The following is a 26,893-nucleotide window of genomic DNA, read 5'->3' as shown; positions in this document are numbered from 1 at the left end:
AATTTCCGTAACCGCGCGCGCCGCTCCTAACGTCACCGCTCCGCTCGCCACTTAAGCGGTCTCTCCTTCGTGAAAACCCGCCGCAGCTTCTTCGGCTTTTTCCGGAGAGAACTGCGGCGCTCTCTCTCTCCCCAACCCGCTTTTCCTCTCCAAGGCGCGACGCCGCGGTGCATTGTGGGGGAGGCGCGCGGCGCGCGGCGCATTGTGGGCCGGGGAGGAAGGAGGAGAATTGCTCTTCCCTCCCTCCCCCTCCCACCACCTCCGTGTGACTCTGAGCTGAGGTGGCCGCCATCTTGTCCAACCAGCCAAACCATCCGCCGCCGCCGCTGCCGGGCTTTTGAGGCCTTGCGGGGAGAAAGCTCCGAACCGGCCTCCCCCCCCCCGCTTAGGGGCAGAGTGGATGCCGGGTCCTTCCCCGGGTCCGTGCTGCTGAAGACCTCCGAGCCGGGCTCCTCGGGGATGGGCCGCTCCCGCTCGCGGAGCTCGTCGCACTCGAAGCGCGTCAAGAGCTCCAAGCACAACAAGAAGAACCGGAGCCGCTCCCGGTCCCGCTCCCGGGAGAAAGAGAGGGCAAGGAAGCGCTCCAAGTCCCGGGAGAGCAAGCGGAGCCGGCGGAGGGAGTCCCGCTCCAGGTCCCGCTCCAACACCGCGCCGTCCAGGAGAGACCGCGAGAGGGAGCGGGAGAGGGCCTCCTCCCCGCCCGACCGCATCGACATCTTCGGCCGGACCGTCAGCAAGCGCAGCAGCTTGGACGAGAAGCAGAAGCGCGAGGAGGAGGAGAAGAAGGCCGAGTTCGAGAGGCAGAGGAAAATGTGAGCATTTGGTGGGGGGTATAGGGGAGATTGGGGGGAACGACGCCATTAAAGCCGCCCCCCCCCGGTCTCTGGCTAGTTATCTTCCCCGGGAGGTGGTTTTTCCTGGAAAGAGGAGCTGCTGGTGGGCAGCCGGCGAAGGGGCGGACTTCGCAGCAGACGCTGCTCTTGACAGAGGCGCGCGGGGCGTTTCTGATTTGAATAGAGACAGCGGGTGGGAGGGTTTGGTGGGGGGGGGAGTAGGGAATCCTCCGAAAAAGAGCGGGATGGAACTGTCATGGATGCTGGGGACAGGTCCTTCGTAGCACGTGTGTGAAGATCCTGCTGCTGACAGGTCACCTGGCTGCATTCCCACGTGTCATCTGAAGGAAAAGTACAGCCCCCTTTTGTGTTTCTGTTTTCCTCCCCTGTTTCTCTGTTGCAAGGAAGGCCTTTCTTCCTCCTCTGGCTTCTTTGGACTTGGCCTGCCTGCTGCTTGTCTTCTTTCCTTTCACCTTTTCAAGGCTCCAAGCACGCAGTTGCTTTTCTAGCATTGCTTTCTCAACGTGCATTTATTCCAGTATGTAGAACCGTAGAAAATTGTAGAGTTGGAAAGGGACCACCCCGAGGGTCATCTAGTCCAACCCCCTGCAACACAGGAAACCGTAGGCAGTTTTATGTGCTGAATTTACTTGAGGGCTATTGGGGTGGGGAAGAAAACCTAGGGAGGTTTGCTTGATGGAAAGTTATACTAAAGTACACTAAAGGGGCACTTTTCTGGGGTGATTTCTTTACCTTGCTCATGTCGTTGTTGTAATATACTCTACAGATGCGGTCAGCTTATACCGCTTTATACAAAGTTGGACCATGGGTCCATCTAACAGGATTACGACTGTGAACTGCTCTCTAGGGTTTCCGAATACCATTGATTAAATACGGTGTCTTCTGCATGCGAGGCCAGTGCTCTTCCATTAAGCTGAAATCCTTCCCTTTAGAGGGAAGGTTTATACATTTTTAAACAAGTTCTTTTCCTAGAATGTACTGTCAGTAGTGGTGTAGTAATACTTAGGATGTGCACATGGACATAGAACAGTTCTCACTGCAGTTCTTTGGTGTTACTACCGGGTACATTGCAGCCCAAGCTCTCACTGCAAGGGAGGTTTCCTGTACATCATGTTGAAGCACTCCCTCCCCCTCTCATTCCTCCCTTAATGTGCAGGCTGAACTAAGCAGAAGGAAGAATAGTCCTGCATATAGGGACCCGGTGAGGTGTGTGGGTTGCTAAAAGCTTCAATATGAGGCACATTGAAGTAAGTGTTCTAGCTGCAGTGTTGCACACAGAACAGTACCAGTGGCAGTCTTATAGGAGAGAGCTATCTAGATCTGTGGCGCTGTGGTCTAAACCACTGAGCGTAGGGCTTGCCAATCGGAAGGTCGGCTGTTCGAATCCCCGCAATGGGTTAAGCTCCTGTTGCTCAGTCCCAGCTCCTGCCAATCTAGCAGTTCGAAAGCACGTCAAAGTGCAAGTAGATAAATAGCTACTGTTCTGGCGGGAAGGTAAACGGTGTTTCCATGTGCTGCTCTGGTTTCGCCAGAAGCGGCTTAGTCATGCTGGCCACATGACCTGGGAAAACTGTCTGTGGACAAATGTCGGCTCTCTCGGCCAGTAAAGCGAGATGAGCACCACAATCCCAGAGTCGTTCGCGACTGGACTTAACTGTCAGGCGTCCTTTACCTTTTTTATCTAGATCTGTAATACAGCTCTGATAATTATTCTTGAATTTCACACACACACACAAATACACACACACACACACACACACACACACACACACACACACAACCCTGGTTGATGCCACATGTATCTTGGTAAGTGGGAAAAACAATTCAATAGATTTAGTTAGAAATGCTAGTGGAGTACTATTGGAGGATTGGAGCCTTCGAAAACTGGTTTTTGTTCACTTGATGAACAAACTGATTTATTCTAATGCTATCGGAATCCTTATACCAGTATAGCACACACATAAATACTGTTCTTTTTATAAGCAATGTAAGCTTATTAGCATTTTATCTCTGCTCAACATTTTTAACAGTAACTGGGTTATTAACAGTGTCTAGTGCCTTACTGATGCAGATAACCTTGTGTGCAAATGTGACACTTGTGGGCAGTGTAACATAGGATAAGGCTGCTCATCCCTGCTTGAAGTAGGGATTTTGTTACCCCCAGTACTCCTTGCTCAGGGAAGGTGTTGCTGCATTCCATGAATACATTACATTGTTCAGAGAAGTTGGCCACTCTGTGGAGCAGCTATTTGCATGAAAAAGCCAACAGATAAGGTGTCTGAACTGGCACTGAGCCACTGTAATTAAAGAAACCTTCCTGATCTTTTAATCAGCTTAGAGAGGGAATAGTCTATCCAGTGTAAATTAGTTATAGCGCATTGTCTTCTGGATTTTTTTTTTAAAAAATACATATTTGTACATTTGAAAAACTAGTTCTTCAGATTCATTTTATTTAGTTCACATTCTTTTTCTATGGGTTCTGTAGACACATGCTTCTGAGTGTTTGACAGAAGGCCCGCTTCAGTCTTATGACTTGTGAATGGTATTGCTACATGAAATGCATTCTTGCGCCGAAAGGTCAGCAGGGATCATGTCCTAATGAGAAGTAAAGTTTGATCCTTGACTCAAACTGAAAAGCAGAGTTGAAGGTGTTTGAGTTGATGGGTTCCTGCTAAGTAATTAAAATCTTGACTTACAGAACTGTAGTTCTGAAACTGTAAGAATCCATAGTTTGTGGGAAATGCTAATTAGCATTTTGTTATTGTACAAATCAGTATATTTTTGAAATTGTAGAATGCTTGGATTCTGGAGTTAGGGGGGTTAATACTGAGTTGAACCTCAAAATAGTAAGAGCAGAGGTGCTTGATGTAAAGAAGGTAGAATTGTTAAAGTTCATTGGTAGAACATGGACTTACCTTTCTGGATAAATATAAAATCACATACAGGTGAAACTCGAAAAATTAGAATATTGTCAAAAAGTTCATTTATTTCAGTAATGCAACTTAAAAGGTGAAACCTATACATGACATGCAAAGCGAGATATGTCAAACCTTCATTTGTTGTACTGTAATTGTGATATGATTACGGCGTACAGCTGAAGAAAACCCCAAATTCACAATCTCAGAAAATTAGAATATTAAATGAAATCAATAAAACAAGGATTGCAGATAGAACAATATTGGACCTCTGAGAAGTAGAAGCATGCATACTCAGTACTTGGTTTGGGCCCCTTTTGCATCAATTGGTGCCTCCATGCGGCATGGCATGGATGCTATCAGCCTGTGGCACTGCTGAGGTGTTATGGAAGACCAGGATGCTTCAATAGCAGCCTTCAGCTCTTCCGCATTGCCAGGTCTCATGTCTCTCATCTTTCGCTTGGCAATGCCCCATACTCTATGGGGATCAGGTCAGGCGAGTTTGCTGGCCAATCAAGCACAGTACAGTGGTACCTCGACATACGAATGCTTCGACTTCCAAAGGTTTCGACTTCCGAAGTCGACAACCCCGGAAGTCTTTTTGCCCCACGCGCGCATACTGTGCCTGCGCAGAAGCGCAAAATCGAGGTATGCGCAGAAGCACAAAAATTGTGGTCCGCGCATGCACAGAACGGACGCTTTGACATATGAAAACCTTGACTTAAAAAGAGCGCTGCGGAACGGATCGTCTTCGTAAGTCGAGGTACCACTGTAATCCCATGGGCATTGAACTAGGTTTTGCTACTTTGGGCAGTGTGGGCAGGTGCCAAGTCCTGCTGGAAAATGAAGTCAGCATCCCCATAAAGCTCGTTTGCGGAAGGAAGCATGAAGTGCTCCAAAATCTCCTGGTAGACGGCTGCATTGACCCTGGACTTAATGAAGCACAGTGGACCAACACCAGCAGATGACATGGGTCCCCAAACCAGCACAGAGTGTGGGAACTTCACACTGGACTTCAAGCATCTGGCATTGTGTGCTTCTCCATTCTTCCTCCAGACTCTGGGTCCTTGGTTTCCAAATGAGATGCAAAAGTTGCTCTCATCAGAAAAGAGGACTTGGGACCACTGAGCAACAGACCAGTTCTTTTTTTTTTTTAGCTTCTGACGTTGTTTCTTGTTCAGGAGCGGCTTGACAAGAGAAATACAACATTTGAAGCCCATCTCCAGGATCCGTCTGTGTGTGGTGGCTCTTGATGCACTAACTCCAGCCTCAGTCCACTCCTTGTGAAAATCCTCAGCACGTTTGAATAGTCTTTTCCTGACAATCCTCTGCAGGCTGTGGTCATCCCTGCTGCTTGTGCACCTTTTTCTTCCACACTTTTCCCTTCCACATAACTTTCCATTAATGTGCTTAGATACAGCACTTTGGGAACATCCAACTTCTTTTGCAATAACCTTTTGAGGCTTTCCCTCCTTACGGAGGGTCTCAATGATGGCTTTCTGCACAACTGTCAGGTCAGCCTTTCCCATGATTGTGATTCCTACTGAAGCAGACTGAGAGACCATTTAAAAAGGCTCAGAAACCCTTTGCAGTTGTTATGGATTGAGTAGCTAAACACTATTCTAATTTTTTGAGGTTGTGAATTTGGGGTTTTCTTCATCTGTACGCCATAATCATCACAATTACAACAAATAAAAGCTTGGCATATCTCGCTTTGCATGTCATGCGTCTATCTCATATATTGGTTTCACCTTTTAAGTTGCATTACTGAAATGAATGAACTTTTCGACGATATTCTAATTTTTCTAGTTTCACCTGTATATGCTTCTCTTACAGGAAAATCAGTGGGATTTATAAGAATGTCACTATGGCCAGTGTTTCAGGGCCCCACAGTTGCAGGAAAAAGTTTGAAATTGTGATGAGACAATTTTTTGCCCCATGTCCCCCCAACAACACCCCCCCCTTCCCGGAAATACATTAATAACCTAAAAAGTAATATTTGGCTGTCATGATTTTCAGCACTACATTAAGATTAAATGCTGCCTTGTTTTCATAAAGCTAATAATCAAGAAGATGATTATGTGACACTGTTTGAAAAAAGGCAGATTTTGCCCCTCTGGCTTGTTCTTCATGTTCACTGTAGCATAAAGCTTTGGCATTTCTGACATTAAATTGTATGGTTATTTAAGGTGATATCTAATTAGCCCTGCCCATCAGCAGAACAGACTTCCAAAACAGGACTACTTCTCTTCCCTGCAGCAATCATTCCCCTCAGGAGGGTTGTGGGATTCTCCAGACCAGATTGGGTGGGCACAGAGGGGGGGGGGTGCTGCAGAAAAGAGCAAGGAGAAGCTTTTTTTAAGCCTAAGTCTGCTTGTGTAACATTGTGGCTTTTTTCTTTATTCTCCCAGTGGCATACCTGAAAACTGTTAAAATACAATATAAACAACTAAAATACAAAACTTAATCACATTAAAGCAAATAAATAAAACCAAGTGCAGATGGGTCTTTAAACTTCCATCAAACCAGTGCTCTTGAAAAGGCAAGGAGAATAAAAATACCTTTGCCTGACAACAAAAAGTATATAGTAGGCACCAGGCAAGCCTGTCTAGAAAGGGCAATTGCACTGCTGTGGTGCTATCTCTGAAAGGGCCAGGCTGTCTCCATTGTAGCAGCCTGCCACATCTTACTTGGCAGTGGTACTTGAAGAAAGGCCTCTGGTGATGACATTGTGGGTCAAATACACACAGTTCAATTATATTTTACATAGAAATAGATAGTTTTTTAATTAGCACGCTTGGCATTGCTGCACAGGTGCATATCCAATTGACATGCGGGTCCTTTTGGACCTGGAAGGCATATTTGGGGGGGGGGTATGCATGCTCCACTGGTGCGTGCAGGGGCCAGGAAAGCACACACCCTATTCAAAATGGTCTCTGCCTGTATTTAGGGTCTTATGAAATGGGGCAGAAAACAATACTTACTTTTGAATCCTATAGTTCCACTTGTGTACACATACAGTGTGTTATGCAGATGCACACATCTGTGCAAAACTAAGTACATGATGTATCACTTTGGAGGTGACAAAAAATCATTGATTTGGTATTTCTGTTCTTGTAGCCGGCAGCAAGAAATAGAAGAGAAGCTTATTGAGGAAGAGACGGCTCGAAGAGTGGAGGAACTTGTAGCAAAGCGGGTAGAAGAAGAACTGGAGAAACGGAAAGATGAGATTGAGCGGGAAGTTCTGCGCAGGGTGGAGGAGGCTAAGCGCATCATGGAAAAACAGTTGCTCGAAGAACTCGAGCGACAGCGACAAGCTGAACTTGCGGCACAAAAGGCTAGAGAGGTAACGCTCGGTCGTTTGGAAAGTAGAGACAGTCCATGGCAAAACTTTCAGTGTCGGGTTGTGCCTCCTGTTGCGTTCAGAAGGAGATGGAATACAGCAAATCTAATTCCTTTCTTGTGTAAACTTGCTTCGCTGCGAAACTTAATTTCTAACTTATTCAGAGGAGCTCACTGATACCTAAAACAGTTACTCTCCTATAAAAACCTGTGCAAAGGATACTTGAATTTTAATGGAACTGACCTACATATTTGAGAATGGTTTGAAACTTTTGCCATGGCTGCAGGATATATCCACAGTCCTTTCTTATGGGGGCAATGGGTTAAACAATTTGTGACTATGTATCCCTCGTTTGTTTTGTTTTACCTAGACTGTAAGAGGCTTTATGCCTTCAGTCAGGGGGAAAAAAAATAAAAAGCAGGGTGCAGTGCTGAGCTGCACTATCTTTCTTTAAACAAATAGATTTTCTCATTCTCCCTTTAAGGCAATAACACATTCTTCTTCAAAACACAGTGGAATAATTCTGGAACTCTGGTCCCGTTCACTTCCTTCACAAAAGGCTTACACCAAACTCATGAGATCCATTTTTTCAGTGACTACTAACAACTTCTTTTCCTCTAGACTAGAGAGTTGTAAAAGAGCAGGTTGTCCTTGTCTGAAGTTGAGCTAAACATGTGACTTCTTCTGTCAGCAGCTGGAGCAGAAACTGAAAATGTCTTTCTGTGAGGCAGTCAGTAATTTGCTACTGGAGGTTTTAATGCTTGCCAGCACTAATCACTCCAGGATCCCAAAACTTCAAGTTAAACTCATTTTCACTCTACAGAAAGCCGTGCTGAGTGTCAGACAACTCATGCCAATTCCCTCCCCTCTCTAATTTGTGATTTGACCAAGTTGATTTAGTTCATTAGTTGTCAATAGGAGAGAAGCTTCAGTAAGATGATTCCCCCCCCCTGATTTTTGGTATGATGCAGGATGTTTAAAATACAGAATAACTGCATGTGCTGTAAATTCAGTTTGATTTTTACAAATCTAAACTTTGGCTATAAGTAACTGCTGAATTATTTTTAAGATTTCAGTTTGAAAAACAAAACTTTGTATGATGGATTTTGGCTAGAGTTAATGGTGCCTTCCCAAAGAGTAGATATTTGAACAGCAGGGAATAAGCATGATAATGGCTGTTCCCATCAGGACACTTTTATCACACATCATAACCTTGAATTCCTGGAGTGAAGGGTGCCAACCTGTAGCTGGTTACTAGACATAGCAAGAAGTATTTTCTTCACATACTTGCTTTGTTTCCTATTTACTATATTTTTGTGCAGACCTCAGGCTGATTTAGCAAAACTTCCACATATTTAAATAATTTGAATATTTATGATGATAACTGAAATTATTCTTGAACCTTCTTGCAATATTTTTGCTTATGGTTTGCATAACAAAGTTTCTTTAAAATTTATGAAGGGAACTCTAGTTTCAGATGCGATTTCAATCTCATACTTTCCCTGGATTCCCGGACTCCAGTTTAAATTGCAGAAGGGACAGTTTGATACTGTCTCTTAAGCTTGTCACACCATAGGATGTTCAGTCCATTTACCCACGAAGGAAGCCCATAGTTCCTACGGAGTATGGATTGCCATTTGTACTTTTCGCTAACAGTAAATGTATTTTTTTTCTTATTAATTGTTTGCCTTAGGAATGTTTTACATATTTTTGTTCCTTCTTACCGTAAACATCTGCATTCCTCAGCTCAGCCTTCCTTGTATGTTGTTTCTTTATAAATGGTTGAGCTGCTGATGCAGGCATTGCCAAGCTAACAGTACAAATCATTTTAAAGAGGAAGCTGGCGCGTATGGCAGCCGAGGAGCACACTCTGCAGGACACTGGACAAGACAGTAAATATTCAACTTTTAATGCTGATTAAAGGAGTATAGGTAAAGAATACGTAGGTATACATGATTGGTGAGACAAACTATTCACTTTATTTATATTTTATATATTACTCTTTTAATTTGGTAAATACTATCCAGTTTTTGTAGTTGTCCTTGTTGATTTGTGTGATATTAAAATACTAGTAATAACTGGCTAGGATTCTCTTGACTAGGGAGGGTTTAGTTGATTGCTGTTTGGACTGGGAGGGATGATTTAAATTTAGAGCTAGAGACCAAGTTTAGTGGCTGCACAATTTGCTGTTTGAAAGACAAAAGACGGTGGCTATAAAAGCTGCCCCTTTAAGACAGTTCACAGAAGAAATTCCTAGGAAGACTAGTGCAGATGGGTGAGTGAGTATTTTACTTTTCTAACATCTTAACCTGTCCTCCCCTTTAGGAGGAAGAGCGTGCAAAGCGTGAGGAGCTAGAACGAATACTAGAAGAGAATAATCGAAAAATTGCAGAAGCACAAGCTAAATTGGTAAGTAGAAGTAAAGTTTTGATGTGCAGCTATAATAGTGTACAACCTGGCAATGTTAAGAACACTTCAGCCAATTTAAATAATTGGATTTGAGAACATTTAACTCTGTGCTGAATTGTAGCTAAAGGTCAATGATCTCTCCTCCCTAGTTCCCTGAAAATTGATTCCAAAAGGTTGGGGACCTTCCTAAACATCTTTGCGAAGGGTGGAAGAGAGACCTAGACATCAGCGTGACCCCAACAAGAATTAAAATACTCTCTAGTGCTGTTTTGCAAATGCTTGCATAAGTGCTAGTGGATAAGTTTGCACAGGGCTAGAATAGCTGTGTTATGTAGCAGTTTTCATGCCTGGGCAACGGTTTTTACAAATGGAAGAAATAATTCAGTTTCACTTGTTTTTGTATAATAATCTCATGCAATGAGTGGAAGAGGTCTTTTCACATGCAGCAACTACAGCTGCTGCATCAAACCCATATTTCTTGTTTCATTTTAAAAGAGTCAGACTTCTGAGATCTTGCCTATTCTTGTTGAAGCTAATGGTAAAACCTTGGTCTCCAGCTATATATAACCATGAGAGAATTTGAAGGGGGGGGGGAACTTACTGATTTTACTTTGCAGTGCCTTTATTGCACTTTTGGAACATGCTGTCTTGTGAAAGTGTTTTCAATTTTTTTAAAAAAGAAAAGAAAATAGCTTGTGATAGGTAAGGGTCATGAAAATGTCTTGCTTTGTTTCCTTTGAATAATGAGAGTATAGAGAGGTACCGTATATTCCGGCGTATAAGACAACTGGGCGTATAAGACGACCCCCGACTTTTCCAGTTAAAATATAGAGTCTGGGATATACTCACCGTATAAGAAATACATCCTGGCATTTAAGACGACCCCCGACTTTTGAGAAGATTTTCCTGGGTTAAAAAGTAGTCTTATACGCAGGAATATACAATATATAAATGTAGGCTCAATAGCTGGAGGGCAATGAAAATGTACGCTCAGCCATCTTGTTTGTATAACCCTAAATTAATGGTTGTAGGATTTGGCTGTTTTTGGCAAATGTCTTCTGCAGTAAAGGACTGGTGCGGTATAGGATTGTTGGAGCAGCAAATGGCGTGTGAGGATTGCAGAATATCTAAATTCTACTGTTTTCATGTTATAGGCTGAAGAACAATTGAAAATTGTTGAAGAACAAAGAAAAATTCATGAGGAGAGGATGAAACTAGAACAAGAAAGGCAACGTCAGCAAAAGGAAGAGCAAAAAATGATCCTAGGCAAGGGAAAGTCTAGGCCAAAACTGTCATTCTCACTAAAGAGTCAGGATTAAATTTCAGCAGCTCTGAACTCTAATGGAAAATGAAACAAAACTTTGTATAGTAGCTTCATGTTGAAGTGTTTTTTTATTTTATTTTCTTTCGTGATTTTTTTTCTTTTCTTTTTGGACATCTGAAAAGTTAGCTTGTTCTAATAGGGGCTGTGCTCTACATCTCTCTTATTTTAATGTCTATTGAGTTAAATCCTTATCAGATCATTGTCTTCTTAAAGAATAAATCTGTTTTGATTCTATGATAAAGTGACTTGACGCAGGTCAGGTCACTTTATGAATTATGGTATGGTCTGATAAGGTTTTTACTGACCCACTGATCTCAGAGTTATACTCTGATGTTAATTTTTAATGCTGGTTTGCTGACTTCTTTTTTAAAAAGTTTGGCAAAAGTATTGGTAAATTCCCACAGTGTACTGGATCCTCAGTGGTTTGTTATATCGGTGTCTTATGATACAATTCCACTATTGTGCTTGATGTTCCTGATACAGGTAAGGAAAAAGTTGGTCAGTGTTGGCTGGAGATGTGTAAAGGGAGTTCAGTATTGTCTCTGCTAGAATTGTTTTTATTCCAGTGGTAAAATTCAACCAGCATTCCCAATTGTGTAAATAAACCAATTTGCCGAATAAAGTGAAGTCTTAAATTCATACGTTTTAAGCAAATTTTTTTAGTGCATGTATATTTTATGTTAATGAACAGAAATTTGTTTTCCCATAACCAAAAGCACACTAGTATTAAGGTCACTAATATTTTTCATGCTCTCTATGCCAAACTTGCACATACAATTCGAAACTATCACAGCTGTGCGGTTTAGTGGCGATCGCTGGCTTAGAGGTAGTTTTTGTTTTGACGAGATCCTCATTTCATCTGCTGCATCTTTCTTTGCCCAGCATTCAAAGAGTTAATGAGGCTTCTGTGTGCCTAGTGCAATTATTTACTTTTGAAACTTCCCTCAGTTTCAAAAGCAGTTTGCCATCCAGCATTACAGGGTTATACTTGGGGAAAATTCTAAATACCCTTGTGTTCATGAAACTAATTTTTCTAATGTTTGCATTTTGCATTTGCCCCAGCATAATGGACGGGTAAAAAAATGCCACATGCATTTTTTATTTTTTTTAATTCTTGTGGCTACTGAAAGTATTTGCTGGCATGTCCACCAGCCATTAATAGTTATGGTTTGTGATATTAGACTGGTGTAACAGTCTATGTATGCCATTTGAAGCACTTATTTTTTTGGCATAGGAAGTTTTGCAATTGGATCACTAGAATAATTTTGTAATGGCTTTTTGTGTTATTGTAATGGTAAACACGAATGAAGGTTAACATGCTAGTCCTTTTCTTCAGGCAAAGGAGCATTTGGATCCTGCACGTTTTTTTCAGTCCCAAAATATTTTTGGCACCAAGATAGACGGCTTAGTTTTCAAACATAACTGTTCTAGTGGAATTCCCCCCCCCCCCGGTTGTCATGTACAATGTTTCTACTAAAACTGCAGTATCCATAGTTTGTTCATAACGTTCTAACTTGAATAGTAGAATCAAAAAGGAACAAAAGAATGGTGGTGCCCTTTTTTAGTTTTGCAAGCAATGTAACATCTTTTGCATCGGGTATGTGACCCAGATCTGGAAGAGTCTCATGTTCTGTTTGCCCAGATTACAAGATGAAAAGATGATGCTGAAATACACAACAGCTGAACAGTCAATATCTTTGAGAATGTTTTTAATAAATTAATACCGCTGTAATCATTGTGCTGTTCTTACTTCTACCTGCGTTGATCTAAAACCTAGCAAAATACCCAAGGAAACCCAAGTTATTTCAAGTCTCAATAGTTTGCTTTAAACCATATGGTAACTAAACTGATGCGATAGCTAAAAGCAAATGTATTGGGAAGGGTATTTTTAAAAACTGTGTGCTGTCCAAGTATAGTTTCTTTTTCAACAACAAAAATAATGCATGGACTTAAAACATCCAAAGTCCTCAATGCATTTGATATATTTTACTAGGTAGTATCTGTTTTTTATGTACAAGATACCAAAAAGAAGAAAAAATTAGAAAGGATATCTGAAGGGTCATAGCATCACCTAATAATAGTGAATGCATATAACTAGACATATTTATGTATTATGAACACCTATGGTTTTAAGTGGTCTTTACGTCTGGGCCAATTATAAAGATATAGCTCTAAATTTACTCTACTTTTTAAATGAGACTTGTTTTTCAGTTGCCTAATAAAATTGTGCTTTTTTCCATTATAGTATGGTAAGTTTGACCAAGTGACTGATAGGCATTCCTTCCACAACAAAGTGTCTTGCAGCACCTTTAAAGACTAACCAATTTGTTCTGCCATTTACTGTAATAAATTTCTTAGTCTTTAGATGTTACAATGCTGCTGTTTTCACTTTCCTTATATTGAGAATTCTAGAGCAAAAGCTGGTTTTTAAGACAAAATCCTGCCTTTAAAGGCTTTTTGTTTGTTTTTTTAACAACAACAACAGTACAGTATTTTGAGGCTGCTGTGGTTTGCAAAGGTGGAGAAGGTTAGGGTCTGGTCCTCTTCAAACTCCCTGCAGATCCAGTGCAGCGTGGATCTACAGATAAATTCTAAGGCAGCATTCTTCTTTTAATATCAAAACATAGTTATTTCACTCATTGTTGTGTTAGGATCCAATAACGCATACCTTTCTAATGCTGCTCGGTGTGTGACAGCTTGATTTTTACTTTATTTTTTTGGCACACTGTGCTTTATCTTGGAAGTCATTCTGACAGCTGACCTGGCCATCCATTTCAGTTTAAAATGGCAAGGTGGACTGCCCCTCCCCATATTCATTAGCAAACCTCCGTTCCTGTTCTCTTTTTACTCCACTTCCTGCATGGCCAATTAAAAGCAAAAGGCTGAGAGGATGGTGGAACTTGCTGACACATGCCAATTTTTCTTTCTCATAAATGTATCCAAAGAACCTATGTTACAGGCGATCATAACATTGTAGAAGTACTGTAACTTCTTAGGGAAGAACACAGTCGCTCCCTTCTGCTTCAATGTATCTTCCTGGAAGAAAAGATGAGCAGCCTGTGATGCATTGGGTTCCAGTGGCTTGGAGGAAGGCAGAAGGGGAAGGAAATCATGGTTTTGGCAAGTTCAGGAGAAATGAGGAATCGTTGAGTCAACAACACGCTTTTTTTAAAAGTCCTTTTTCCTGACTTCCTTAAAGATGCTGGGGTGCAGAGTCTTGCACCCCAGAACTAAAGGCAGGGCTGAATAAAACCAATGGAAACGCTGTGTAGCTGTGAAACCAAACGACCCAACCTTGTTTGGAAAGAACTGATCTCCCTGCAGTTTTTCCCGCGAGTCTCTTGTTAGTATCAAAGGTAGAGACTTCCTTCCAGCGACTTCCTTACTTCTGAGTCATTGGGAAAGGCCAGTGGCGGGGAGCGGGAGTGCCTGGAAGCTGGATCCTGAGAGGGAGTTGATTTCAGGGTCCCTCAGTCCCAACAAATGTGCTTAGGTAAGGTTGCAGGCGAGAGGCTTTAATGGACAGCGAGCAGACGCAGCTTGAGTCGACTGTTCCTGGGTGGCAACCAGTTTTTCCAAAACTTAGTAGAAAAGTGGAGATCTCTAAAGAAGAAAGCCTTTTCTCCCCCTTCGCCCCCCCCTATTACTATTGGGAAGTTTGCTGTTGTGTTTTCACTTGTCGTTATGAGCCGCCCAGAGTGTCAGATGGGCGGCAAACAAATAATAAAATTAATTATTATTATTATTTATCAGTTTAAATGGGGCAGATTCAAATCCTCTTACAATTACACTGTAAGGTCCAGCTTCCGGGGAATTCATCCGCGGTTTTCAAAGAATAAGTCCCCTATTATTATTTTTAAATCAGAATAAATAAAAGTAACTAAAGGCCGCCATGCCTAAGAGCGCAATTCGCCCTGGAATAACTTCCGTCCAGTTTGGCGTTACTCGCTTCCGAGTTGAAGCAGGCAAATGAGAAAAAAAAAAACATTTAGGGAGCAATTTCGTGAAGACAAAGCCACCTCCTTCCTCCGTCGGAGCTCAGCGAGACTTTCCGGCTTGCTCCGCGCGGTCTGCTCTGCCTTAAGGGGCCCGATCCCATCGCTAGGCGCAGCCCAGCGAGGACCAAGAGAAACGATGGTTTGGGGTGGGCAGCCCAGCAGCACAACGCGGGACGATCATCCTGGGAGCGAAGCTGCGCTCTGCCTGCCGAGCCCAGAACCAGATTGTTCCCCCGCGTTGCTGTTGAGTTTTAGTCCCGGGAGGAGAGACATAACTTGGGCTTAAATAAACGGGCTGTGCAGATCGCTGGTAAAATCTCCTTTTCCTCGGGAGGGGGGCCTCCAGTAACACTCCTTTGAAACAATAAGTCGAGGCAAACCCATATTTAGCCGCCTCTATAAATTCTGGCCAATGTTTTTGAGGCTGTTTCTGTTTCTGTCGTTCTCGAGGAAGCAATGAGATTTTTTATTTTACTTTTGCGGGGAGGTGGAGGTGTAGCAGCTCTGGAAGAATTGCTGTCCCAGTTGAGGGAGGGGGGGGGGACTTCGGTTCTACCGGCATCTGTTTCCTGGGAAAGTGGATTCAGATCTGTCAACCCCCCTGCCCCCCAAAAAAGATTATTAAGGGGATATGCGTGCAATCCCGAACAAGCAACCCGAAGTTCTGTGAAACGGGCGCAGGGCAGTGATTCTGAGCACCCTCGCGACAGTGGCGCAACCCGCTTTCCATGAAAAGAAGGATTTGGGCTCGGGGTGTTGTAAGTCGCTTGATGGAAACACTGCCGGTCTCTTTGGCTGGATCCTCTGCAAACCGTTTCCATTGTCGTGGGTCGGAGGAGGGACTTGTATCCCAAAGGAGAAGTTGACCAGGAGGGCGACTTTATCGCTCGCCACTTTGCGCACCAGCCTCGTGCGCGCAGAAGCAGCTTTCGCCAGGAGCAGCGCTTGCTTGGGAACCGCACCGGCGAAGTGGCCACTGAACTTTGGTGGAAGCATGCTCAGGGTTGAGGAGAGCCAGATCAGACCGATTTCTTAAAAGAATTACTTTTACATTTATTTATTTATTTATTTTAAAAAAGTTTAAAAGCAAGCCCGCAGTTCTCCACCTATTTACCTGGACGTAAATCCCAGTAAACACAATGGGGCTTCCTGCTGAGTAGGCACGCACATATATGATTGAATTGTCAAGAGTATTTACACGTGTAACCTTCAGAGCTTCCTTGAATCACTACAAAGTATGCTTTTAAAATGGGAATCGGATTGTTCCCCTGTAAGAAAATGTTGCTTGCTTGTTTTTCTTACTTTTTTTAAAAAAAATGTATTCCGCTCTCAAACATGGCTATTTACAGCTGCCCTTTCTTGCAGCCAAATCTCTTTTGTGACGTCCCGTATTTTTAGCTCCTTGGGGCTATTTTTAGGCTTTCCAGATGTGCCTCTTTCTTCGAAAGGGGACCCCCCCTTCTTTGACAAGGTTAACCCTGATTCCGGAGCCTGGAAGAGGAAAAGGGACACGAGGCACCCTCCCTGCCCCCTAACCCCGAGGCTGGCACTAATTTTGGACAGGCTTTTCTTCGTCGGGCTGGCCTGTTTTTCAGCCTATTTTCGTTTCCACCGGACACTCAGCACCACGGAGGATGCAATCAGAAGCCGTTTCCATATATATATATATGGATACGGCTTCGTGTGTGTGTGTGTGCATGCACACCTTCCTTACTTTAACAGCAACTCAACCGACGCGTTTCTAAACAAACAACCCCCGTATCTCCAAAGTTCACCTAACTTTATCTTGGGTCCTTGCAAAAAGCCGTTGACGGGCTTCCTGGCTCTTGTGAAAGAAAAACATTATCTATGCAAAAGTATCTTTACCTTTGCAAAAGTTTGGACAGAGAATCCCTTCAAGTGAACAAATGGTGCGTAAATGACACCTCAGCGCACCTTTTCGGGTCCCCTCCCCACCTTTCACCTTCAGATACCTGAGTCACCTTTGTAGCGATTGTCTCCTGGGTGCGAATCCGGATTTCCTCCTTCTCCTCCCCCGCTCCTCCTCCTCTCTGGTCGGCGTCGGGTGTCCCCCGACAAAAGGACACCGAATTCACAGTTGACTCAGCCCTGCTTGGCACTTTTGCGCGAGAGAAACCAACTGGGAAGGGAGGCGAGAGACCCCGGCGCGCCTCGGACGCGCGTCTGTCGAGCAATTGGCGAAGGCAAGCTCGGGACTGAGTGCTAATTCGGGCCAAACGGTGCCAGGAAAGCAGAGTCGCACGGCTTTGGGAAAAGGGAGTTTCACCCACGGCTTCTTCCAAAAGGAATCAAGATCCACGCTTTCTCCAACTCTTAAAAAAAATCCAACAAAACTCATACACCCCGAGAATTATTTTAAAAAGAAAAAGGGGTTTATTCATCCCAGAATATTAAGATATTTGGGTTGTTTTAATCAAATGAGAAGAAACGGATGAGTTTTAAAGCGGGGGGTGGGCAGGCAGGAGAGAGGAATATGCACGGATTTAAGATAACTTTTCTACTGTCCTTGTTTTTGATGTTCCAAACTTGGGAGAAAGTTTCCAGCTTCCAAATTCTGAAAGAGCAGTTTGTGACCTCGCTCGCTGCATATCTCCAAATGTTTTTAAGAGAGCGATCCAAAAATGATCGGATCGTGCCAGATTAGAGACCACATCTCCTTCGAAACATTGCAGGGAAATTGCTTGATTGTTCTATCCATTGCAATTCGTATCATTCCACATAATGTGGAGTTGCTAACTCCCCCGCTACGCAAAATTCTAATCCGGAACATATGGGAAAGTGGGATTTTCCCTGGCGCGCTCCTTGGTTTTGGCCAGCATCCCGCGATGCAGAGGTGATCGAAAGCAGGACATTTCACCAATAAATCCCCAAACCTCCCCCTTTAATTTAAAAAAATCAAGATGAAGCGTGTGTGTGTGTGTGTGAATGGAAAGACTCCCCAGCGCAAAGCTGCGCTCAGGATCGCGCCGTCTAAGCGCCTGAGCTCGGCTGTAATAGGCTGCGGTTACCGCCGCGGCCGCTAGTGGGCGCTGTGGCTCCACGGAATTGTGCAGGGAGGCCGGCTCCGCTTAGCAGCGCAGACCTGGCGGCGGCCGAGTCTGCAGAGCCAGGGAACCTGCCGCGCTGCCGGGTCGGGCTTCCCTTTCCGCGGGCTGCTGCCCCCGCTTTCCTTCGGGTGGGGGGGCGGCTTCCATTTTCCAGCCGGGCTCCACTCTTTCCAAACCGCGCCACCCAAAGACCCCCCTCTCCTGAGCGCCCTCAGACCCCCGAGGGCCGTGTGGGTTTTTTTTTTTGAGGGGGTGGGTGATATGCGGGTGGATGAGCCAGAACCGAAGGGAGAAGGGGAAGCCCCGTTTGCAAGCCTACCGAGTCCCAAAGTGGGAACGAGGCGCCCCTCAGCAAAAGGAACCCCCCTCGTTTCCATTAAGAACCAGCGGCGCTCAAGTCGCCGCCCGCTCGTCTCAGCAGCCTCTTCTAATGCGTGTGAGGGGTGTGAACGCTGCGGCTCATGACGGGGGTTAAGTCTTTGACTTCGAGCTTCTCAAGCCAGTAGTCCTCAAGGGACTTTGGCGAGGGCTATGGCGCCGTGGCGCTGTGGAATTGCGGGGCGACTCGGCCCGGCGAGCGCTGCGCTCCAGCCGCCTGAGGAGCGCCGGTCCGTCCCTCAAAGTTTGGGAGCCCAAAGAAGCCGCCCTCCGCTCCCCCAACGCCTTTAAAACAAAGGTTTTTATTTTATTTCAAAAGGAACAAAAAAATCTAAGTATGCTTTTATTTTTAAAATAAAAATACTCGGCCGGGAAAGAGCGTTTGCGACCTATAACCATCCCCACCCTATGAGGTGACTAACTGGAGCTACTGGATTACCTGTCGCCGCCCTTCTCTCCCTCCCTCCCTCCCGCCACCCTCCCCCCCCGCGCAGGTCCCGCCCCTTTCGGAATGCGGGGCCTGAGCCTGGGCGCGAGGTTGGCGTAAGTGACAGCGGCGTCGCCCAACCAGCGCCGCCGTTGCAGGGGAAGGGGGGTGGCCGCGTTTATAGAGACGAGCGAGGACGCGGCGCTCGGAGCCTCACTCTTGCCTCTGGAGCCAACGAGGAGTCCGCGGCGGGGAAGTCCGGCAGCCCGCGGCGAGGAGCGCTTGTAGCCGCGCGGGGAGGAGGAGAAGGAGGAAGCGGACCACAGCGCGGGGACGAGGGGAAGTTGAGGGAGGAAAGGAAAGAGAAGCGGGAAAGCAAAGAGAAAAAAGGGGCTGCTGCTGCGGCGAGCGAGAGAGCGAGAGCGCGCCTTTCTCGGTGCGCCTTCGCCAGCCTTGAGCTCCTCGCCTCGCCTGGTCGTCGTAGTCTTCGGCGCGGGCGCTGGGAGCCCGCCGGAGCCTTCTCTCTTGCCTCGGCCGGGGCTTGGACGCCGGGAGGAAGGCTGCCTATTTTTGCGGTTTGGTTTTGCCCTCATCCCGGGCCAAGGAGAGGATGAAGCCCCGTGGATGCGCCGGGCGGGACCTGCTGCGTCTTCTTCTCCAGGTGGATTTATAGAGGCGGCCAAGGACGCGCCGACGGGGGACTTGGGCGTTCCGGCGCTTTTCTCCCGTGCTCTTGTCGGCCTTCGCTCCGGTCCTTGGGCGGCGGGCGGCTCTCTCCTCGGCGGGCGCTTCCAGTTGGGGATTGCGGCTCCTCCTTCTCCATGCCGGCGCCCGGGCGCCCGACGCACTGAGCCGGCAGGGCGAGCTCGTTCCCTGCCCGGGATCTGGTGGTGGTTGTGGCTCCTTCTTCTTGGCGGAGGAATTGTGGACGCCGCCTTCGCTTGCCTGGTCGTCCTCGTCGTCGTCGTCGTTTTCCTCCGCGGAGTTGGCGAGCCTTTGGGACAGGACCCGGCGGCGGCGGCGCCCCCGACCATGGTAGCGCGCCGGGGGGGATCCCCGTTCGGGAGGTGCTGCTGGGGGATCTGGGTGCTTTTGTGCCGGACGGTGTTGGCCAGCTCGCTGGTGCTCGAGCCCATCTACTGGAACTCCTCCAACTCCAAGTAAGTGCTCGGGGAGCCCGGATCTCTCCCCGGCCCGGGGTTTGGGGACGGGGGGCGGTGCGCAAGGACAGGCAGGTGGGTGGACACGTCTGGCATCCCTCGCGCGCCCAAGGGCCTTTCGCCAGGCCGCAGGATCTGGTCTGGGGTGCGCAGAAGGGTAAGGGCTAGAGGAGGGGAAGCTTGGGGATCGGTTCTGCTCTCTTGGAGCAAATGGAGGAAAAGTCTTGGCCCTTCTAGGTGGCCCGATCCTGCATCTTCTACGGGGCGCACAGTGCGGAGCTCTGGGCCTTGGTTAGGGGGCGGCGAGGCGCTCTCTCTCTCTCTCTCTCTCTCTCTCTCTCTCTCTCTCTCTCTCTCTCTCTCTCTCTCTCTCTCTCTCTCTCTCTCTCTCTCTCTGGTACCCATGCGTGCGTAAAGGAAGGAGGTTCAGCTATTTTTGTTACGTGCGCGCGGTCACATCACAGATCCTAAACGCACGGGATTCCGCCGATCCACAAGCGAAGGTTGGAGTCTGAACCTGCCCTCTGGGTCCTAGGCTCGGGTTTTTCGTGTGAATGAATGGAGCGCAGCGGAAGACACTCACTTGTGTGTTTATTCTGCCGCGGGTTTTGCGGGAAGGAAAGCCAACCAGAAAACAACCCTGTTGGCCCCGGTTGTGTGGCGCCCAGGAAGCTGGCAGAAGTTTAGACAGTTTTGACAATGGGTCTACTTGAGGGCAGTGCTGCAGTGGTGTGGAGCCAGCATGAGACAGTAGGGAAGGGTGCCAGAATAAACCAGCTGTTCCCTCTCCACTGCTACATAAACTCCCAGTTAGCTTGACCATTAGGTGAAGTGAAGTCTCTCACACATCCTTGGGAACAGGGCCGATGAGTCATGATGAGCCCAGCTTTTTCACTTCTGGCCTTCCATTACTAAACCATGCAGAACAAAGATTATAGAGGTGGCCCCAACAGGGTCAGAGCATGTCTCTACGCATAACTGTTGGAGTGGATTGAGGTCGTTTCTCCAGAAAACCATTGATGCAGGAAGGCAAAAGGTGGGAGTTTGAGAGGAGTTTCCACCTTGATTCCAGTGGATTTAAGATCATATCTCTGTGTGCCCCCTATCAAAACCCCTGGGTAAAAAGACTAGGAGAAGGCAGGGCCTGTTTGTAGTTCAGGGGCATGTGAATCCATGAAATGCATGCAAAAGGTGGACGGCAAATAGTGAACTTTAGGTATACTTGGAATAAAGTGAGGCTTCTGGGAAGAGAGATTTCTCTTGCCTTGGAAGATGTTTTACTACAGATAAAACTAACTATTCAAACTTTGAAATCTAGAGAAGCCTCTTTAGGGTCAGGTTTCTTTGTTAGTGTGTGTGTGTGTGTTTTAAAAATGCACAAGTGAAAGTCTGGACGGTGTCACCATCGGGAGAATTAATTTTCGAGAAGACGTGATAACGGTGCCTTGTTTAATGATGTCTTAGGAAGTAGTTTATTGAAAATGAGCAGAGCACAACATGCCTATAAAACCTGAGCAAGCTTGCTGGATGTGAACAGAAGACAGGCTCTCCTATAAAACACGGTCAAACGGTTGTTAAAATACCTTTAAATGAGCAGCGCATTGAGGAAATGGTCCGGTTCACAAGTGTGAAATAGCTCTTCAGTTGGGCGCCGTGTGTGTTGCTTGCAAGCTCCATGTGAAATGACTGCAAGTTTGGATTTAGACCTAGACAGCCAAAGGAGTTTATTCGGGAAATCACATTCTGACTCCATTTTTCTTCTGCTCCCTTTTAGATTTCTCTTCCTGTCCTTTTCCAAGGAAAGGAAGATTTATGAGCAGGCTTCTGGACCTTGATAACATGCAGGGCTTTTTTTTTAATGTAGAAAAGCAAAGAGGGGCCATTTGTTTTCATTAGAATGCAGGAGCCTAAGTCCATCTTTAGAATGATCTCCTGCGTGTTCAGCCCAGCAGTGCTTTCTTCCCTTCCCTAGGCAGACATACAAAGAAATTGCTTCTGTCTCTCTCTGTCTGTCTGTCTCTCTGCGTAGAAAACGGTCCTTACTTGCAGTTGACACTATGGATTTGAGCTTGTTATTCCAGTTCTCTCTCAAACCTGGAAAATGTCAGATAGGAAATTTGTGTTTAAGCAAGGAAGGTGCCTGTTTTTAAGGGGAAGATGCATTTCTTGAAATTATTGTGTGTGTGTGTGTGTGTGTGTGTGTGTGTGTGTGTATTTGTTGGGAATGGGAAAGCCCACATAGTTGATAGCATTAAGTTTAGTCTTAGAGGAGAATGGCGTATTCTCCCGCCTGCTGCTGCAGTCTAGTGATCGCTTTATTCCTACAGAGGTCACTCTTCCAATACATATCGGTATTCTTCTGTGCTATGGTCATTATTCTTCTGGCTGCTTCCAGGCCTAACCTGCCTTCGTGCCCCCCCCCCCTTTTTACAGAAAGCTTTCCTTTTCAGTCTCAAATGGTCGCTATTTACAGTGCATGGCCTCTCCCTCAAAGCAGTAATTCTATCTAACATCTTCCCCTTGTTGCGTAAACTCATAAAAGGTCGAACGTTCATCAAGACTATGGTTGAATTACTTGTGCTTTTATTCCCAACTTAAAATGTAGCACTTGTTTGTCCGCTGATGTGATTTTAAATTTTGTTTACCCAAATAGATTAGTTTTACTCAGCGCACTGGCAGAAGCATGGTACAAGTGACCTGAGGTTTGTGCACTCGCTCTCTCTTTAAAAACTGCTGTGGCCTGTGATTTTTATAGGCCTTGTGGAGGCCTGCACTTAAGGAAATTTTTTCAAATACAGGACATTATTCGTATTACTGTAAGTGGTGGCAGGATGTTCACTTTTCGGAGAGCGTATTTCAGTTTAGAATTCATCACTGTTGTCTGCCTGAAGAAGAATAGCTAATGTTTCCTTATTAAATAGGAAATAAAATGCAGTTGTCTTCTGGAGAGCTTCCCTCCCACCTCAGTAACTTCTCAGGAGAATATTAAGACCAATTCCAAAGATAACTGCCCTGGAATTAAGTGTTTAATTCATTTCATGAAGTTAAATATGAACCGTTCATGATTCATATATCAGGGAAGCAATAAAATAAAGACTTTTAGCCAGGCTCATAGTGGATATGTGATAAGACTGTAGAAGACAGTAATCCAAATTCCTTCATGGCCTTCTAAACTGCGATTGCTCTGCGAGTTGCTTTAGTGACCAGAATTTTTAGCAGGTGGTGAGGAAGGGACGACAAGAAGACACCCAGTTTGTATTTTCAATTGTATTCTGCTGTAACCTAATAGCTCCTTCATAGAAATATTCCATGATTTTATCAGTGAAGGATACATTGCATATATTGCTTTGCTTAAAAGGTGTGAGCATATAGGTAGGTAGAAAGGAATATTTTGCTTGGAGGTCACTTTTGTTGTTGTAAGGCTTCAGACAATGAGAAACCCAGATTCTAGGAAAGCATAGCAAGATAGACTTTTAGGTCACTACAGGAACACTTCTCAACATAGGATATTCCCCTTCTTCCACTCTCATTTCCTCACTGGAGCTAACATGACCACAACTGCCCAACTTAATAGTACAAACCACAAACTGCAGTTTATTCAGTACCTTTTAGTTTGAAGTAGATGGAGCTTTCCTTATCAATAACATTGGCTAAATTGATGTTGCCTTGCCCCTCAAATGGAGTAGTTCTGTCAGCTAATCATTTTTCTTTATCCGCCAACCCTGGGACTATTTTCCTTAGCAAGATGTAATTTGAACATGGGATGGCAAACAAATAGCTAAATAATATATCTGATAACCTATTACACGTAAAAATCCGCCACAGTTAGCCTGAGTAAACACTAACCTGTCAAGGACTGATAAAACGGCCTACAATTGATGGCACAATTTAAGTCATCTTTTCAATGGCAAAAAACCAGCCTGCTTCTCATTGTTTGTTTGTGAAATTCTTATTTTTTGTGTGTGTAGGCAAACAAATGCACATTCACTGCCGACTGAATAGCCCCTTGAGAACCGTGCTCTGCAATTTGTGTTTGGGTTAATCTTGTCGGTTTTAATATAGAGAAGTGGGGAGGGGGGAGGAGACAAAGTGCCAAGGATAGAATGAATTGTTAGTGCGTCCACATCCCCATTCCTTGCATTTTGTCAGGATGATAAACTGTAAGTAATGGACAGTCTTGCTTCACAAGAAAACTCGGCCTACTGGAGCATAAAGAGCTTGCTGAAATGCTATCTTGCAACGCGTTTGGAAGCACTCCTACTTGACAAGGATTTATTTGGGAATCCTGGAGCTTTGCTTCTTAATCCTAACCATTATAGAGTTACATTGGAGAAATGCAATATATTATATATGAAGATGCTTGGAGCTGACTCGCACACTGGATTATGTATCAAATGGTTGGGTACTTCCTTCTGAGCTAGCAAATATGAAAATGGAACACTTGCACGCCTCTTCTTTGATAGGGCAGGCAAGTAGCATACCCCCCAAAACCTTTCAGGTATTTTTGCATTAACTAGGCTGCCAAAGCTCATAAAAATTTGCCTGGCAGCGGCCTAGTACTTCCAGCACTGAGCGAGCCAAGACTGTTCCTTTTAACAGCTATTTCTTGTGTGTTTTGTACCAGTCAAGCTGAACTTACCAAACCAAAACGCTTTGTTTCCCCCCCCCCAGATTTCATCTAAAACGTAGGGCTGGATCCCAGACATGTCATGCATAGGGTAGACCCACTGAAATCAATGGCAATGATGTTAGCCATGCCTTCAAAGCATCTATTCTAAACATGGCTATCTCAAGCCACAGTTTAGCCACTTACTGCTCAAAGGCAAAGTCCCAGGCAGCACAAAACTTATTTTATTTACTCTGCTTATAATTCTGTGTCTTTCTTCCAAGGAGCTCCTTCCAACTCCATGATTCTCACTCTAAGCTCAAGTCAGTGTACATGGTTCTCACCCACCATCTTATCTTCACAACAACCCTGTGAGGTTAGACTGAGAGGTCTGGTACAGGCAAAGATCACCATTGAGCTTTGTAGCTGAGTGGGGATTTGAACACGGGTCTCCCAGGTGCTGTTCTGAGAACACTAACCACTATGCTGCTACACTACACTGGATTTAGGTATGTTTAATCAATTCAACGTGGTTTACTCCCAGGTAAAATGCCCATAGGATTGCAGCCTTTAAATGCTTGTACGTTCCTTACAAGGTTTGCAAGACGTTAACATCTTACGTTGGGTGACTCTTTTAAACACCTGCATGAAACTTAGAAAATTTCTTGACTGTCGTTTTTCTACGGTCAGTTAGAACACACGATCGGTCGCAATCAAAATTGCTGTAATTACAGCAATTATCTGTATGCCTTCTAAAGTACAGTGGTACCTCTGGTTAAGAACTTAATTTGTTCTGGAGGTCCGTTGTTAACCTGAAACTGTTCTTAACCTGAGGCACTACTTTAGCTAATGGGGCCTCCTGCCGCCGCGCACGATTTCTGTTCTCATCCTGAAGTAAAGTTTTTAACCCGAGGTACTATTTCTGGGTTAGCGGAGTCTGTAACCTGAAGCATCTGTAATCTGAGGTACCACTGTTAAACTGCACGCACATGGTTCTTACCTGGGAGTAAGTCCAATTAAACTCAGTGTGTCTACTTTTGATTAGACATGTCTAGAATCACATTGCCAGTTCAGTAAAGGTAAATTGCTATCATATAAACTTGAAAGTGAAGTCATAATAGGAAAGGGCACTCCCCACCCTTTGTCCTATTTTAAGGGCTACAGAACAACTTCAGTATGGCACTTTCTGCTCAGGAAACATTTCTTGAATTGGAAATTGGTAGAAAGTTTACCTCCGGGTAAGTCTGGGTGAGATGTTGCACCTTTAGGAAGTCTGTTAAAGACGCTACAATTATGTGGGTTTTTGTGGTAGATGGGTACAGATCTAGTCTTAAACTAGCCTGGCAACTTACAACTTTACTGATGCAAGCAGAAGACGTGATATTCTGGGAAAGAAAGGTGATCAGAACCCAATTTTTCAATTCATTTATGGCCTTGATAGAAACTTGTCGTTAGCATGATGTTAGGAAGGCTTGAGTGGTTAAACATTTTGATTAAAGCACGGGGACTTAATAACTTTAAATGCCATGCTTGGAACTTAAACTGTTTTCATATTTTCAAGTTATAGATTCCTCTCCCCCCATTTGTATCTGGCAAATGTAAAGTAGACTGCCGGGGCGGGGGGGGGGGGGTGGAGGGTGGGCTGAAGGTCCAAGACAGTGTAAGAACTGCTTGGAAAGAAAATTCCCGTGGCTCCATTGTTTCCCTGCAAAGCTGGTGCACACAAAGACATAACACTATTCATCCCTTCGCCCATGATGGAAAATGTAAACCGTTGACACGGTCCCTCTTGTTTAACTTGTTTAATTCTCATTTTAAATTCAGTAGTATAGCGGCCGTGTGAACTCTGGAGATTTCTTTGGTAATCCATTTTGTAGTTCCGAATCAAAAACAAAGTGAAAAGGTCTGACACAATTTGCTTTTATTTTTAGGCAAATCAACCCTGCTCCTAGTTAATAAGGGGATTACAACCCAGACTAGGCCCTTTACAGATGTAATGTAAATCAAGGGCAGGGTATAAAGAAAGTGATCCCCTTTGATTGAAGTATGGTAAAAAGGCATAGAGAAACTAGCAGCGGTAATCTGATTGTATGGCAATAAAACCACCATTTTCTGTCTTTCAGATAAAAATAATGTGGTAAATCCATGCAGCTCATAAGATGTAAAGGCAGATAAAGGGGGATGCCATGGCAACATATAGATTAGCTTGATGTTGGAAATGACACGTCTATGAAAGGGATGGAGAAACTAAGGGCCTTGCTTCAGGGCTGCAAGGTATTATGTGAGAATTGCAAAAAACAAACAAAAAAACCCCCCAAAAACTTGGGGGCTGGGATTAGGAAGTATGAAAGACCTACTTGTAGTCCGGCGGGTTGAAGCAGGAAAGAAAAGCTGCTCAGTTCTTGCTCATT

At 45.0% G+C, this 26,893-nt stretch overlaps 2 protein-coding genes across 4 annotated transcripts in view; both read left to right on the top strand.

The window, feature by feature from the left end:
* Positions 1-236: 236 nt before the first annotated feature.
* Positions 237-11,484, top strand: ARGLU1 (arginine and glutamate rich 1). Of its 2 annotated transcripts, none has more exons than XR_009557431.1 (4): positions 237-812; positions 6,890-7,115; positions 8,947-9,521; positions 10,676-10,747. XR_009557431.1 is itself a non-coding variant. In XM_035115687.2 (4 exons), the coding sequence occupies exons 1-4, from the start codon at positions 460-462 to the stop codon at positions 10,838-10,840; spliced, it is 828 nt and encodes a 275-aa protein (XP_034971578.1). In that variant the 5' UTR covers positions 240-459; the 3' UTR covers positions 10,841-11,484. The 2 variants fall into 2 exon arrangements, 1 of the variants encoding a protein (XP_034971578.1); XM_035115687.2 differs by having other exon boundaries at positions 240-812; positions 9,438-9,521; positions 10,676-11,484.
* Positions 11,485-18,914: 7,430 nt separating this feature from the next.
* Positions 18,915-26,893, top strand: part of EFNB2 (ephrin B2) — a 53,744-nt gene continuing 45,765 nt past the window's right edge. Inside the window, exon 1 of one of the 2 annotated variants that reach the window (XM_035115092.2) lies at positions 18,915-19,876. In XM_035115092.2, coding sequence (XP_034970983.1) covers positions 19,341-19,876 — 536 coding nt within the window. In that variant the 5' untranslated portion in view covers positions 18,915-19,340. The remainder of the gene's footprint in view (positions 19,877-26,893) is intronic. The other variant, XM_035115091.2, reaches the window with a different exon arrangement.

This window comes from Zootoca vivipara, chromosome 4, assembly GCF_963506605.1.
Source record: "Zootoca vivipara chromosome 4, rZooViv1.1, whole genome shotgun sequence".
In the NCBI taxonomy this organism is placed as follows: domain Eukaryota; kingdom Metazoa; phylum Chordata; class Lepidosauria; order Squamata; family Lacertidae; genus Zootoca; species Zootoca vivipara.
Note: the sequence above shows the minus strand (reverse complement) of the source record. Positions and strands in the feature narration are given on the sequence as shown.